Raw genomic sequence first — 17,179 nt, 5'->3', positions numbered from 1 at the left:
ACCTGAAATTGTCCGTGAGATTGATTGAAGATAAATTGGGGATTCCAAAATCAACTGTGCACAACATTTTGACCGAGAGTTTGGGCCTTCATAAATTGAATTCGGGATTTGTTCCCCACAAGTTGACTGACGACCAAAAAATGTATCGAATTGAACACTGCAAGGACCTCATTAAAACTGCTCGTAAGGACTCAAACTTCCTTGAAACAATCATTACTGGTGACAAAACGTGATGTTTTGAGCATGAGCCAGAAATAAAGCACCAGAGTGCTGAGTGGAGACCACCAGAAGAGGGGCATCCAAAAAAAAGTCTCTTGGAGAAGTCAAAAGTAAAGACAATGCTGATTTTTTCTATGATTCCAAGGGCATTATCCACAAAGAATTCATTCCGCCTGGCCAAACGGTCAATGGTGAGTTTTATCGCAAAGTTTTAAAGATTGATAGTGAGCATTCGTCGTGTACGGCATGAATATCGTGATGCAGGCAGCTGGTCACTTTCGCACGATAATGCACCATCTCATTGTTCGAACATTGTGAGATAGTTTTTGAGCAAAAACCAAGTTTGTGTGTTGGATCACTCGCCGTATTCACCTGATTTAGCACCCTGTGACTTCTTTCTCTTCCCCTGACTTCATTTTCCGATGAAAGGAAAGCGATATGACACCATTGAAAACGTTCAAGCGGCAGTAACTACGACCCTCAACAGTATCCCAAAAACCAATATAAAAAGTTCATTTAATGAATTAATTGACCATGCCAAACGCTGTATCGAAGCTGAGGGAGAGTATATTGATTGAAATAAATGATTTGAATATTTATAATTGGCCTGTATTTTATTTTCTATTGAATGTTCAGGTTCTTTTTGGACAGAGGGTGTATAACACTTCTTCATAACCAACAGGGACATTTTAATGTAATGAAAGAAAGAGATGAAGTAAGCCAAAAACAGAATCACAGGTAAGGTTAAAAAAAAAAAAAAAAACTGATTAGTAAATTTGATTTTTCTTTGTGGCTTAAGCTTATTCTCTGATGATTCTTTGCTGCAAAAAATCACTAGAGAGCTTTTATGAAAGTAACTTTACTGAAGAGTGAATTTTTTTTTTTTTTTTTTTTTTTGAAGACATACTGTTTAATGTAGTTTCAGTAAAAATGTGTGCATGTATATATCATCATCATTAAATTCCTGAATATGTCTAGGAATTTGATGTACTTTCAATGGGTCCAGAAACTTTTATGGCAGTACTGCATGATTAATTTTACATTAATACTAATCTCTTATAAACAATTTTCCTCAAAATTAGTATCACTTGTTATCACTACAGTATTGTCAGAACTTAAATTTCTGTCTTTTAGGGCAATTTTAACTGCATCAACTTTATGCATTAGAATTGTCCTACAACAGTGTTTCCCAAAGTGTGATACCTGTACCACTGTAGGTACATGAACGTTCTTTAGTGGGTACAAAGCACTTTTTTTTAATTTTATTATTTTTTTTTTTATTTCATGTTTTTATTTTTGTCTCCATACTGTTGAAGATAAGTGCATGTCTATTCTCTAATTATTCTTTCAACAACTACAAAATCTAAAGGAAGTTTTAAACAAAACGTGTCTCTAAACAAAACAAGAACAAAATTAAATATGATAATTTATTAAGCTAATGTTTAATGGTCAATTTCCTCCATGGATGTTGGTAAAACCATGGAGGGGGGGGGAACCATTCTTGTCAAAAAACAAAAAGGCAACAGACCGAACAAACAATTAAAGACACCATTTAAAATTATGATGGACAAAATAACTACAGTTCTATTGATTAGTGCCTTCCAGGACTGAAATGAAGGCAGTTAACAGCCATAATTTTTTATCAAGCCCTGATAAAATAGGATTAAAATGAGAAAAGGTATTAAGGCATGAGCAAGTTGGTTTTAATACCTGTGAAGCACTGTACATCATTTTTACTTTAGAATTTAGAATCTCCTTCTACCTAAATTTCATAGATTTTGCCAAAGCCTTTGATAGTATTGATAGAGACACAGATAATTATTAGAAGTTATGGAATACCTGACAAATATGAAAATAAATGTTTATAAAGTAAAGGTTATATTATTGTACAGCAAAGAGCATCAGTGTGAGATAAGGACTAGTGTGGGACAGGATTACATAATGTCTGGCCTACTATTTAACACAGTTGTTGAATTGATTATGAAAAAAAGTTATGGGTAAAATGAAAGAAATAAAACGGAATCATATATATCACAGCTGGAAGATCCAGATTGTGCAAATGACAGAGTTTCAATATCACCAAAACACACTTATATAAGCAAAATCAGAAGCATTGTATAAAACAGGCAAAAATGTTTTAACATGTTTAAAATGAATACATTTTAATGGGTTTTTTTTGGCATTTGTTTTGAATAAAACAAATGTCAGAAAGAAATCAAAATTGACCAATGTGCAGTAAATGTAGTTAGACTTTTGCATACTTGTGAACTAATGTTCACTAATACTGCTAGTTCTACTGACAAAGATATAACACAAAGATTGGCAAAAGCAAATGTTGCTTTTGGAAGATTGAATGAGATTTGGAAATCATCCAAATATTATAATCAAACCAAAATAAAGATCTTCAATAACAGTGTAGGTAGTATTACTATATGGATCATAGACAAGGAAAATGACAAAGAAACAGAAAGCTATATTAAACTCTTTATAAAACAAAGTGTTAGCATCAAATATTAAAAATACTTTAGCTGCAACGTATAATGCTTGGTGACCTGCATAAACAGACAATGAAAAAAATGTAACCACTGAAATAAAAAGATGCAGATGGAAATGGATTGGACATGTACTAATAACAGACAGAGGAAATATTCCAAGGGTATTTACATGGACTTCCCAGAAGGAAAAGGGCAAGAACTAAACTAACTTGGTAGAAAATGAGAGAAAAGAAATACAAATGGCTATTCAGGTTATAGTAGGAGAATTAGCTGCAAAAGACAGGGTAAACTGGAGAAGATGGCTCGTAGCCTTATGTGCCATGTGGCAAGAAGATGGGTATGTAGATCTGCTACAGATTACCTTAAGTGCTAAAGGTGGTTTTAAAATTACCATTGATCTTTGGTAAATCAATGTAGCAGTATTTGTTAAGGTGAGAGAGTGCTAAACTGCTGATGATGACCTCTAGCCATAAATAATGGCACATGAATTTCTTGTTATCCAAATGAATGTACATCCCCTTAGAGGGCACCACAATAGTACATGAGTTATTCTGTTTACTATTATAATTTAGAACTGTTTCCATAGGTACTTGATTGTAGTATTTAGTATTGAAGAGAAAATATTTTACAACTCAAGAACATGCAGTAATAACAAGGAAATTTAATTATTCATTGAAAGATAACTACTAGTTTCATGCACCTATAAAAAATTGGTGGCTTCATTAGTGATTAATAAACATCAAAAATATATATAAATATATAAACCGGTTCAAATGATGAAAAAACATAAGAAAAATAAATAGAGTCTCCATAGCACAGTCAGTATAGATGAAGCCCTTTGGTTGGAAAGACCACCTGGGTTCAATTCCTGTTCCATGACACGAGAAACCTTTATTTGTCTCTTTCAACTAAAGGTGAGTTAGCCGGTCTCATATGGAGGTAGAGGGTTTTTTCACCTGGAAACTCATGTTTTTTATCCCTAAATATCATCATCATCATCATCAAATTCCTGCCATGTACCCTCAAGGGGTGTACAGGATATGACAGTACTACATGAAAAAATTACATCAGTACTAACTTCCTATCTACAATTTTCCTCCAAATCAGTCTGTTACTTGTCAAGACTCCAACATTATCAGATCTTATATTTCTATCGTCTAAGGCACTTTGTACCGTATCAATCCACCTATATCTTGGTCTTCCTCTGGATCGTTTTCCTGCCAACCTGGCAGAGAACACTTGTTTTGCTAATCTTTCCTCTCCCATTCTATTTAAGTGACCATACCATCTGAGATTAGCTCTGCTAACGCATTCCTGGATGCTGACAATGTCAAGTTCTTTCCTAATATCCTCATTTTTAATATGATATTGCCATTGATGCCATCTGTTCACGCCTCTAATCTTTCTCAGGACTCTCATATCTGCGGTCTCTAGTCTTTGGTCAAGCGTTTTACTTCTAAGCCAGCTCTCAGATCCATAAGTTAAAATTGGTTTGAACACAGTCTTGTATACAGCTAATTTAGTGTTCCGACTAATTTCTTTCTTATTCTATATGAATTTATTCAATTGACTTCCCACGATACCAGCTTTGCTGATTCTGTTGTCTATTTCTATATTTAGTTTACCATCGTCAGTAAAAATTGTGCCTAAGTAGCTGAAATGTTTTACTTGTTCCACAGGTTCTCCATTCACAACACAGTTGACATTTTCAATGATTCTGCCTATTTTCATTGTCTTTGTCTTTTTATTGCTGACCTTCATACCATATCTATTACAACAGCTATTCAATTTAGTCAGAGAATCTTGCAGACTTGTAGCGGATTTATTTACAAGTATAACATCATCCGCATAAAGCAAAGAGCTGACATTAACATCTCCAATTTTGATATCAGGTTTAATACCACATTCCTTCATAATGTGATCCATATAGATAATGAATAACAGAGGGGATAATGTACATCCTTGTCTCACACCAGATTTAACATTAAACCATCTACCTGTACTTCCTTCAATTCGAACTGCTGACTCACAACTCAAATAAAGACTAAGTATTGCTTGATATAATGCCCCATTGACACCATATAACTGCAGCGTATTGAATAGCTTCTCTCTTGGCACCTTGTCATATGCCTTTTCCAAATCGACAAAACTTAAATATGGATCTTTGTTATATTCCCATGCTTTCTCGACTATTTGTCGTAAAGTGAAGATCTGATCCTGACAGCCTCTATTTGGCCTGAATCCAGCTTGTTCTTCACCAAGCTTTTCTTCCACAATTCTTCTCAACCGTTTCTCAAGTATACTTGCATAGATCTTGCCAGGAACACTCAGTAGGGAAATACCTCTGTAATTCTCACATTCAGTTTTATTTCCCTTTTTATATATGGGTACTATGAGAGCTCTACTCCAATCATCGGGAATTCGTCCTTCTGTCCAGGCTTTCTGAACTATGCAGTGCAGCCACTGTAAGACTCTTATACCACCATACTTCAGCATTTCTGGTCGAATATCATCTATTCCTGCTGCCTTTCCACATTTCAAGCCTTTGATGGCTTTTTCTACTTCAAGTATGGATATGTATTCCTGACTGCATGCCTGGTCAGTGTTTTTTTATCACTGTGCTGTCATCACTGCTTGTTTCATTTAGCAGTTTTTCAAAGTAATTACTCCATACTTCAAGGATATCTTTTTCTCCTGTTTTCATTTCACCTTTATCATCTCTAATTCCTTTTACAGCACTCTTTCCTCCATTCCTAAGCTTCTTCAACAACCTCCAGATTATTTTGCCACCTTCTTGATATTTATTTTCTATATTCTTGCTTCTATAAAATTCAATTTTATCCTGCTCAAGACTAAATAGTGATCACTTCCAATTTCAAATCCTCTGTACACTCTGGTGTCCTGCACCAGGGAGAAAACATCACTATCAACAATAACATAGTCAATGAGACTTTTCTTATTCCTAGCCTCTTCTCTCCATGTGAATTTGTGCACATTTTTATGTTGGAACATGGTGTTAGTAATAACCAGTCCATGTCCTGAGCAGAAATCCAACAGATATTTGCCATTATTATTAGCTTTGCTCTTTTCTCCAAATTTTCCCAAAATATTTTTGTATGTCTCACAATCATTTCCTACTCTGCTATTTAGATCCCCTACAAGGACCAACTTTTCCTTTTTCATTGTGTCAGTTGCTTTTTCTAAAGCCTCAAAAAATTCCTCCACTTCTACCTTAGTAGAACCTTCTGTGGGACCATAGGCACAAATAAGTCTCATTGTCCAGTTCCCCATTCTCATATTTGCCCACATTACTCTACTTGAGACTGACTGCCATTCAAGAAGATTAGCCTCGTATTTTGTGTTGAATACTATGGCTACTCCTTCTTTTCCTTGATTGTTATTGCCTGAATATAACATTTTGTATTTATGGCTCAGAAAGATCTCACCAGTTTTGGTCTTTTTTGTTTCAGTCACCCCTATAATGTCGATCTGGTACTTATCTAATTCCTCAGCTAGCTCCATTTCTTTGCCATTCAGGCTTCTTACGATGATAGTACCGATCTTTAACTCTGGTGATGTTGAGTTGGGGTGTGCTTTCAGATTTGTTCCAGTAGCTGACCCGGTTAAACAACGGGGGCCTTGTTTAACCGGGCGACGCCCCAGCCAGCATGAAATTTTGTCATGTTGTACCATCATTTTTTATTTTGGTTTAACCAATAAGAATACAATTTGGTCGACTAAATCCCAAATTGCCAGTCCATCCTCGTTCGTTCAGTATCAAAGTAGATACCCAACAGGGTGCACCACGAGAAGGTGAGGATTGGACATTAGGTCAGAAGCCCTGGTCGGTTCTCCGCATTCCTTTAAAGGCTATGTGGAGGTCTCCTCTCAGTTATACAGCTTTGACCCTTAAGCACCCTTCCCTAAATATCATAAATCATAAATAAATGATGATGATCATCCCTAAATATCATAAATCATAAATAAATAAATGCAAAGCTATGTGGCATGCATTAGTTGTCTGCCGTTAACGGTGATCGCTAGCGAAGTTGAAGTCTAGGATGGTAAAAGATTTAATAAGTAATTTCCATGTGTCACTTAATATAAGCCTTTGGTTGTTATTCAGTGATCCACATGAATGGATGGTTGTAACTGATTCCTTTAGAAATATGGAAAAATATTTTCTTCTAAATAAGGCATGGTTGAAACATTCCAATCAACAGCATGATTGGTATTAGCGGTATGGCTAGCCAGACTAAATCTTTCTTTTCTTTCATGCTAGACATCTGCAATATGTTCCTTCTTTCTCACTTCAACTCCATGACTTGTTTGTCCTATGTAGGCTAAAATACAAAGAACACAGAATTTTATACACCTCTGGGTATTTGTAGAAGGGTATGCTGTCCTTAGTAAACCTGGGGAGGAATTTTAATCAACAGACTGTCAATATATGGAATTGCGATTGAGTCTCTACACTGGATATTATGGTTATTGAGAGAGGCAGGGTTCAAAAATAAAATCCTGTCAATTGATTTTTTGAAATAGCCAAACAATGAAAAATCATTACAAGAAAAATAAATCTGAGAGATTCTGAAGTTCAGTCTTGAGTTGGTCCTCATTTTGCATAATAGAAACTGGTTGATTCTTTAGGATGTAGATTATGCCTAATGTTTTTGGGAAGGATGGTGTAAAGGGATGAGACATGAAAATAACATCCTGTATGAGTAGGCTTATGGTACAACTTAAGAGAAACACCATTAATCACATTTCTAAGTCATGAGAACATCAAGGAAAGGAAGTTTTCCATCTTTTTCAAGCCCTAACGTATAATTTGATTGTAAGTTTGTAAGAGTTAAGAGAATGAAGGAACTGCTGCACACTTGGGAGATTATATTTCCAATTAATAAAAATATTATCTGCAATCTCCACCAGACTGCTGGTTTTAGATTCATTTTCACTAGGAAAGTCTTCTCATTTCTCTGTAAAAAGGTCAGCTGATGGAGGAGAGAGGGGTTGCCCATTGCAAGTCCAAATTGTTGTTTGTAAAACACTAGAAAAAATGGACCAGAGAGACAGTATTCAAATCAGTACGTGATATCTGGTGGTAGACATCTGTAACAATTTTTTCATTCTCTTATTTTGTTGTTTTGTTAGTCAATATCATAATATGCATTTCATACTTATTTTCCTCCTGATGAGCAACAGTGATCACAAATATTACTCAAGAGAATGCAACTATAAAATGTATATACAGAACAACACCCCAGAACTGATCCACAATATTCCACACATAGCAAAATATTGTTTCCAGTTGCATTCTTTACAAGAATGATATAGATGTAGACCTCAAGTGAGGTTAACATCTATATACTGGCCAATATTTTCTATCATATTTAACAATCAGGCTTTCAAACCAATCTGACCTCTTATGTAAGTGAAGATACTATTCCATTACTACAGACACAGGCAGAACAGCCTAGATTCATCTGTACTTATGCCATAGGGAGCAACAGCCATAAGGTATAAAAAATGGCCCTTTGCTTATTTTACTTTTATTGTTGGGCAACTTGACTCCACAAGCACAATTTTGTAACCTAGTGAATCTCCCCACATAGTGTATATGCACTATTATTATGGTCATTGGTTTGTTATACTGAACTGTGTTTGAAAGCAAGGCTCAGTACTTTGCAAGCTAATTTTTAACTGAGCAAAAATAAGATTAATCTTAGCATTTCATTCATAAACTCGGAAAAAAAAGTGATAAGCATTTTCCAATAATTAAACACTGCATAAACAATTTGTTACAGTTTAAAAATTCATTTACTCCTAAGAACCAAGAAACTAATTCTTAATTATGAAAAATGTTGAATGATTGCTCAACCTGATATTCTGGATTGTTAGAACCAAGTGAAGCAGCTCCCAATTTGACAACTTCTGCTAGCTGTATGATGGTTGTTACAGCATTCTGAGCTGCTACTGCTAGCTGTTCCTGACTAGAAGCTGCACCAGCTACAAGTGTCTTTGTATCTTCAACAAGTGCTTTTGCTGTTTTCAGAATATTTTCCCTGAAAAATTATATTTAATAAACATCGATACCAACAAGATGATACTCTACTGAAAATTACTTAGATATGCATATGTGGTACATAAAATACTCTATTAAAATAAAGGATAATTTCTGCTTTCTCTAGTGGTTCATGTATAGATACAATGTAACATGACAAATTAATTTAATACTGCAAACAGGTCTGTTATTTTGAAGTGGTCTGCCAAAAAAGCTGGTTTGGTAAAGATGGATCCTAAGAAGACCTAATAAAACAAGGTAAGTATGAAAATCTATGGTAGGCAATCTATTACTTGAACTAAACTGCTAAAATCATATGGTTTAATGTAAAAATTATATAACTAAAATTTGGCAGTAGTATCTGCTGGTGCAGAAGGTCACCTTTAATTCTGCTGGCCTGGTTGGCTGAGTGAATAGTGTACCTGTTTTCTAACCATGTGGAGTGGATTCAATTCCTTCCATATATAGACGTTTGTAAATGTCTTTAGCTGGAAGATGAATTCCATAGCCTAGTGTGAGACCACCACACTACCTACTGAAGAAGTGGCTTGAAATATTTCTATGTTCAGTCTCTAGAGCACGGTTTCCAGATTATGGTGTGTGTGTGTATGTGTGTGTGTGTGTGTGTGTGTGTTATAAATAAATAAATACGGAGGGCATCCAGAAAGTAAGTTCCAATGGGCTGTCAGAGAAACAAAAATATACTTACAAAAAAAACTTTATTGGAAATTAAAGTAGACATCTTTCACTACTTTTCTACATAATTTTCACCATTGTTCAGGCACTTATCATAACAGACACCAAGAGTTGTATATCTTTGTCATAGAAGGTTGTCGTCTGTGATGCAATTCACGTACTGACTGCTTCTTTGACCTCGTTGTCATCTTGAAACTGCCAGCCACCAAGGAAGGATTCCAGATGTTTGAACAGGAAAGTTGCTTGGACAAGGTCAGGACTATATGGGGGATGATGAAATTATTCCCAGCCGAAGGTCACGAGAAGTTGTTGTGTTATGCCGGCAGTGTGTGGGCAGGCGTTATCATGAATCAAAACAATGTTGGGCAATACATTATCCTGGTAAGCATGAAATATCATTTATTCTGGATCACACGACGCAGTTTCTTAAGGGTTGGGCAGTACATAGTCACGTTGATTGTGGAGCCTTGACCCAAGAAGTCTACCAGCAAAATTCCTTGTCTGTCCCAAAACACAGTGAACTTGATTTTACAAGTGGAAACCATTGTCTCCAATTTCGTCTTGACTGGTAATGAGGTGTGCCCCCACTCTATGGTCTGCTGTTTGGATTCAGGGGTTGCGTGCAACACCCAAGTCTCGTCCCAGTGACAGGTCTGCTCAGGAAAGCATCACCATCCTCATGGTAGCGTGTCAAGAATTCCAATGCACTGCCCAGCCGATTCACTTTGTGTTGTTCTGTAAGCAACTTTGGCACCCAGCGTGCACACAATTTCCGATAATTCAGTTTCTCTGACACAATTTCACGAAGACATGAATGTGAAACTTCTAGAAATTGCAGTGAGAGTGACATAGTGAATGCTCTATTCTGTTGAATCTTCTCTTCAACTGTATGCACCAAATCATCAGTCACTAAAGATAGTCACCTGCTCTGTTCATCATCGTGCACACCTGTCCTTCCTTCATTAAAAAGTCTTACCCATCTTCATATCGTTGAATCACTCATTGCATGTTCTCCATAAACCTCAATAATTTGCTGATGAATTTCAGCTGCTTTAACATTCCTCGCATTAAAGAAATGGATAACTGACCTATTTTCACATGAGGAAGGTGATTAGATTTTCTTAGACATTATAAACACACACCATGAAGCTTACACGCTGAGAGAATATCTGAAAATGGCACCAACGCCTTGCTAAGGAATCAACAAACTCAGCACGCATGCACTCACTGTGCAATCACACACTGCAGTGAAAATATTTAAAAATGGAACTTACTTTCTGGACATTCCTCATGTATATAAAAGGACAAAAAACTTGCTAGGAAATTGAGTAGATATTATGCTGAAAATGGAAATAAAATTATATTATGTGAACATAAAAGTGGCTCAGTTTAAAAATATATCCCAAAAGAGACAAGATAAACAAGGAATATCTTTTAGTCACTGAATAAAGGATATAAAGAGTAGAATTCTTTGTTCATCTTACTAAATCTTTGAATATCTCAAAAGATACCAGATAAACAAGGAAAATTCTTTGGTGATGGGGAAGAGGATATCAAAAAGTAGACAATACTTAGTCTGAAGATGTAGGAAGATAAACATCTTGCTACATCTTCAGACTAAGAAAAACTAAAGAAAGAAAGAACCAAAGAAAGTCACATGTTTTTGAAGTGCAAAGTCGGATAACATAAGGGAATATGTTTTAACATAAATGTACAATCAATTAATTTAAAAAAAAATTACACTTGTTTTGCTATATTTATTCATGCAAGTTTGTCTTGCTATCTTTATAAAGCTGATCACATGTAGAGTGATTTACTTTGTAAAAATAAAATAGAAATCAGCAGCTCTCATGGTGCACACTGTTAAGTATCTACCTAGATACTGAAAAAACGAGGATGGCCTGGCAATTTGGGATTTAGCCGACCAAATTGTATTCTTATTGGCTTAAACCAAAATTTCAAATGATGGTACACCATGACAGAATTTCATCCCGGCTGGAGCGTCGCCCGGTTAAACAAGGCCCCCATTGTTTTCGCCAGGGAACCAGGGCAAACAGCAAAAAGTCAGCTACTGGAACAAATCCTAAAACTTACCCCAACTCAACATCACAAGAGTTCAAGATCGGTACTATCAACATAAGAAATCTGAATGGCAAAGAAATGGAGCTAGCTGAGGAATTGGATAAGTATCAAATAGACATAATAGGAGTGACTGAAACAAAAAAGACAAACTGGTGAGATCTTTCTGAGCAATAAATACAAAATGTTATATTCAGGCAATGACACTCAAGGAAAAGAAGGAGTAGCCATAGTATTCAACACTAAATACGAGGCTAATCTTCTTGAACGGCAGGCAGTCTCAGGTAGAGTGATGTGGGCAAATATGAGAATGGCAGAACTGGACAATGAGACTTATTTGTGCCTATGGTGCCACAGAATGTTCTAATAAGGAGGAAGTGGAGGAAATTTTTGAGGCTTTAGAGAAAGCAACTGACACAATGAAAAAGGAAAAGTTGGTCCTTGTTGGGGATCTAAATAGCAGAGTAGGAAATGATTGTCAGATACACAAAAATATATTGGGAAAATTTGGAGAAAAGAGCAAAGCTAATAATAATGGCAAATACCAGTTGGATTTCTGCTCAGGACATGGACTGGTTATTACTAACACAATGTTCCAACATAAAAATGTGCACAAATTCACATGGAGAGAAGAGGCAAGGAATAAGAAAGTCTCATTGACTATGTTATTGTTGATAGTGATGTTTTCTCCCTGGTGCAGGACACCAGAGTGTGCAGAGGATTTGAAATTGGAAGTGATCACTATTTAGTCTTCAGCAGGATAAAATTGAATTTCATATTGAAAAGAATAACATGTAAGAAAGTCTTAAAGCGAATAAAAGTTGAGCAGCTCTCAGATGTGAACTGTAGACTAAAATACACAAAGATTATTGAAGGAAAAATGAAAGAGTTTGAGAACAGGAACCAAACCTTAGAGATTAAGTGGCAAGCCTTGAACAAAACCCTGAATGATTCAGTCAGAGAGGCATGTGGTGAGGTTGTCTGCAAGGATAGAAAAATCAGAACTCCATGGTGGACACAGGAAGTTAAAGAGCCAGTGAAGGAAAAGAAGAAAGCATATCAAAAGTTCCCGGCAAATAAGTCAGCTTTTGCTCTTAGAGAATACAGAGACAAATGTAAGAAAGCTAAACACTGTGTAAAACTAGCTAACCAAAAGTCATGCGAGGACTTTGGCAAGAGCATAGAAAATAAATATCAAAAAGGTGGTAAGATATTCTGGAGGTTGTTGAAGAAGCTTAGAAATGGAGGAAAGAGTGCTGTAAAAGGAGTTAGAGATGATAAAGGTGACATGAAAACAGGAGAAAAAGATATCCTTGAAGTATGGAGTAATTACTTTGAAAAACTGCTAAATCAAACAAGCAGTGATGACAGCACAGTGCTAAAAACACTGAAGGCATGCAGTCAGGAATACATATCCATACCTGAAGTAGGAAAAACCATCGAAAGCCTGAAATGTGGAAAGGCAGCAGGAGTAGATGACATTCGACCAGAAATGCTCAAGTATGGGGATATAAAAGTCGTACAGTGGCTGCACTGCATAGTTCAGAAGGCCTGGACAGAGGGACGAATTCCAGATGATTGGAGTAGAGCTCTCATAGTACCCATATATAAAAAGAGAAATAAAACTGAATTTGAGAATTACAGAAGCATTTCATTACTGAGTGTTCCTGGTAAGATATATGCAAGTATACTTGAGAAACGGTTGAGAAGGATTGTGGAAGAAAAGCTTGCTGAAGAACAAGCTGGATTCAGGCCAAATGGAGGCTGTCAGGATCAGATCTTCACTTTACGACAAATAATGGAGAAATCATGGGAATATAACAAAGATCTGTAGTTAAGTTTTCTTGATCTGGAAAAGGCATATGACAAGGTACCAAGAGAGAAGCTATTCAATACGCTACAGTTATATGGTGTCAATGGGGCATTATATCAAGCAATACTTAGTTTTTATTTGCGTAGAAAGTCAGCAGTTAGAACTGAAGGAAGCAGGAAGATGGTTTAATGCTAAATCTGGTACCAGACAAGGATGTACATTATTCCCTCTGTTATTCATTATCTATATGTATCGCATTATGAAGGAAAGTGGTGTTAAACCTGATATCAAAATTAGAGGTGTTAATCTCAGCTCTTTATGTGGATGATGTCATAATTCTAAATAAATCCGCTACAAGCCTGCAAGATTTCGTGACTAAATTGAATAGCTGTTGTAATAGATATGGTATGAACGTAAGCATTAAAAAGACAAATAGAAACATTGAAAATATCAACTGCATTGTGAATGGAGAACGTATAGAAGAAGTAAAACATTTCAGTTACTTAGGCACGATTTTTAGTGAAGATGGTAAGTTAAATTTATATGAAATAAGAGACAAATTAGCCAAAATACTAAATTAGCTGTATATAAGACATTGTTAAAACAATTTTAACTTATGGATCTGAGAGCTGAGTTAGAAGTAAAACACTTGACGAAAGACTAGAGACTGCAGATATGAGAGTCCTGAGAAAGATTAGATGCATGAACAGATGGCATCAATGGCAATATCATATTAAAAACGAGGATATTAGGAAAGAACTTGATATTGTCAGCATCCAGGAATGCATTAGCAGAGCTAATCTCAGGTGTATGGTCACTTAAATAAAATGGGAAGGATTTGCAAAACAAGTGTTCTCTGCCAGGTTGGCAGGGAAAAAATCCAGAGGAAGACGAAGAAATAGGTGGGTTGATACAGTAAAAAGGGCCTTAGAAGACAGAAATATAAGACCCGATAATATTGGAGTCTTAACAATTAACAGACTGATTTGGAGGAAAATTGTAGATAGGAAGTTAGTAATGATTTTTCATGTAGTACTGTTATATCCTGTATACCCCTTGAGGGTATATAACAGGAATTTGATGTTGATGATGATTATTTTATTTTTTTCCCCTCACAAAGTACAGTAATTGTACATCAAGATTTTGTATGCCATAAAGAATCATGTTGTTCATGGTATAAAAATTATTTATTTAAATTCTTGTTGTTAAATAAATTAACGAGAAAAGCTTTGTTTATCACTTTTTCAGAGAAAACTACATTTTGATATTTAAAAATAAATTTTGATATTTTGGAATTTAAAAAAAAAATACTAAGGAATACCTGAGGCAGCATATGATAGAAGATGCTAGATCTAGTAAATGCATGAGAGGATTTGTATGTAACCAAGATGACCACATTGCCGCAATGTGGTTGTGACCCAGAAGATGGCTAAACTGTATCAGTTAAGCTAACGCCTTTTTTTTTTTTGTTCCCATATAGAGAGTAGGCAAGGCCATTTTATTCCTATCTAACTTTTGGAGACTGAGTGGGTAGTTCAATCTCCACTTGTAGCCAATCAGAGATAGTTGGCCCAAGGTTATCACTAATTAATCAGTACACAGTGAAGAAAGTGGCTAGCAAGCCACCATCTCATGGTCCCTAACACAATGTTTTTTTTTAAATGTCAGAAAATAGTGTGGGTTCGATGGCCGATTTTCTTGAGTTTATGGGACGAAAAACTCGAGTTTGAGAAAAAACCTGCTTGCCCGTGACAGAGATCAACTCACTCAGGAACCAGTCGAGAAAATGTTCCTCTAGTCGACGACTAGATTCGAACGCTTTTCGTCATGCAGTTAAGCATTGTAGAGCGCAAATGCCACTTCTAATGAGCTACACAGGCTCGGCTAAAATGTGTAGAAGTTTCAATTATGAGGGGGGGGGGGCGGTATATGTGGAATTACAGAGCTGGTAAGTGTGACAAACTCAGTGGATTGCTTGGAGTAATGTCACGGCGTGAGAAAATGCAAGGGTTCGATGTTGATAGTGCATGCGAGGTGGTGGAGGAGTGTTTGAGGAAGTAAGAGTGCATACCTAGAGTTAGGAGGATAAATCGAGTGAGAGTTAAATGGATGAATAGTATCATTATAAAGGAGCTATAAAAATTTAAAAAAAAATAATAATAAGTAAATAAATAAAAATAAAAATTTGTGAAGGGAATTCAAAGACAAAGGTGATCATTGGCATCTGAACAGTACAAAGCACAGGATGGAAGGGTGATCAGTATGGTAAGGAAGGCAAAATCAGTGAAAAGAAATTAGCTGTGCAAGTCAAAAGGTAATCCCAAAGAGTTCTTTCAGTGCGGCAAGTAAAATTATGAATAATCATAGTAGAACATTTCTGATGAATGCCAAGGATAGGGAAGTAACTGAAGCAGATGATATAGTCAAATTACTAAGTGATCACCTCCCAAAGGTATATTATTCAGATGGAGATACTGCAGTAGCAAGAGAGGTAAAGGCTGATGTGGAAATAGAGACAGATGAACTGGAGGTGTATAGGATATTACAGAACCTTGATGTGAATGGGAAGCCTATGATGTCTATGGAATTAGATAGTATATCAGCTAGAGTATTATGAGAAGATGCTAGGGAAGTGGCAGTGCCTATGTTCACATTGTTTTATTTAAGTCTCAGATCTGGGTTGATCCCAAGGCGGCAGAAAGAGGAGAAAATAGTTCCATGGAGGCTCTAAGACCAAGGCAAAAATTATTGATCAGTCAGCATCTCAGGGGTGACAGCTGAATAAAGGTAATGGCTATTGCCTTTGCAAAGTCCATTGGTATCAATGGACTTTGCAAAGGCTTTTGACAGGATGTTGCATGGAATTCTGATAAATAAATTGCAGCAAATGTGTGATATGGATAAGAGAGTGGGTTATGGAGCAGTACCAGATTGCAGTTTTTTCAAAGTAGTCAGTAGAAGGCCTATGACTAGTGGGATTCCACAGGGGCTCTGCACTCGGGCCACTATATTTATTAATGACATAGGAAATGATCTGAGGGAAAATATTCAGCTGTTTGCTATTGATGCAAAGGATAGAGAAATAGTCAAGGGATGATGTAAAAAAAAAATTGCAGGGCGATTTCAATAGACTGGCAGTATGAGCAAAGGAGAATGGATGTCGGTTTAATATGACAAAACGTAAGGTTATGCATTTTGGAGTGAAAAGATTACCAGCTGTGTACATAATGATAGAAATGTACTTCAAGAAATTTATGATGCCAGAGATTTGGAGATGTTGGTGGATATGGAAAGGAAGTTACAGAGCATATTACAAAAGTGGATAAAACAGCTCATCGGACTACTTGGTTACTGAAGAACCCCCCTGATGAGAAGAGATAAGCAGGTTATTAGATCTCTTTATAAAGACTTGATAATATGCTATCTAGCTATTGTGCATAGATCCGGCCACCTGTATTTCTTGGGGATGAAGAAGAGGTGGAGAGGACCCAGAGGTAAGTGACAAAGGTTGTGGTAGGTCTATTGAATGCTCCTTATGAGGACAAGTTAAAGATCTGTGGGCTGCAGAAATTGATTGATAGGCAGAAAAGAGATGATATGATTGAGACATGCAAATTACTGAAAGGTTTTTACAGGATAGATATAGAGGAAATTTTTTGAAGCATATCTGGTGATGAGGGCTGTGTGTGGGTAGGGGGAGTGACTAGGGTTCATCTCTGGAAATTAAGCAATAGTACGGTTAGCAAGGGCATGAGGACTAGATTTTTTGCTTAGGGAGTGGTGAATGAGTGGAATAGATTGGCATTCATTGTA

General features: G+C 36.2%; 1 protein-coding gene across 1 annotated transcript in view; it reads right to left on the bottom strand.

Annotated features, from left to right (window-relative positions):
* The window catches only part of rhea (Talin_middle and talin-RS domain-containing protein rhea), a 709,058-nt gene that overhangs the window by 107,029 nt on the left and 584,850 nt on the right, over positions 1–17,179 (bottom strand). Inside the window, exon 50 of the mRNA XM_090405775.1 lies at positions 8,596–8,779. Within this exon, the coding sequence (XP_090261901.1) occupies positions 8,596–8,779 (184 nt within the window). The remainder of the gene's footprint in view (positions 1–8,595; positions 8,780–17,179) is intronic.

Source organism: Typopeltis vanoorti, chromosome 15 (genome assembly GCF_054136105.1).
Source record: "Typopeltis vanoorti isolate ZY-2024b chromosome 15, IOZ_Tvanoo_1.0, whole genome shotgun sequence".
NCBI classification, from domain to species: domain Eukaryota; kingdom Metazoa; phylum Arthropoda; class Arachnida; order Uropygi; family Thelyphonidae; genus Typopeltis; species Typopeltis vanoorti.
This window is presented reverse-complemented; position numbering and strand designations above follow the sequence as displayed.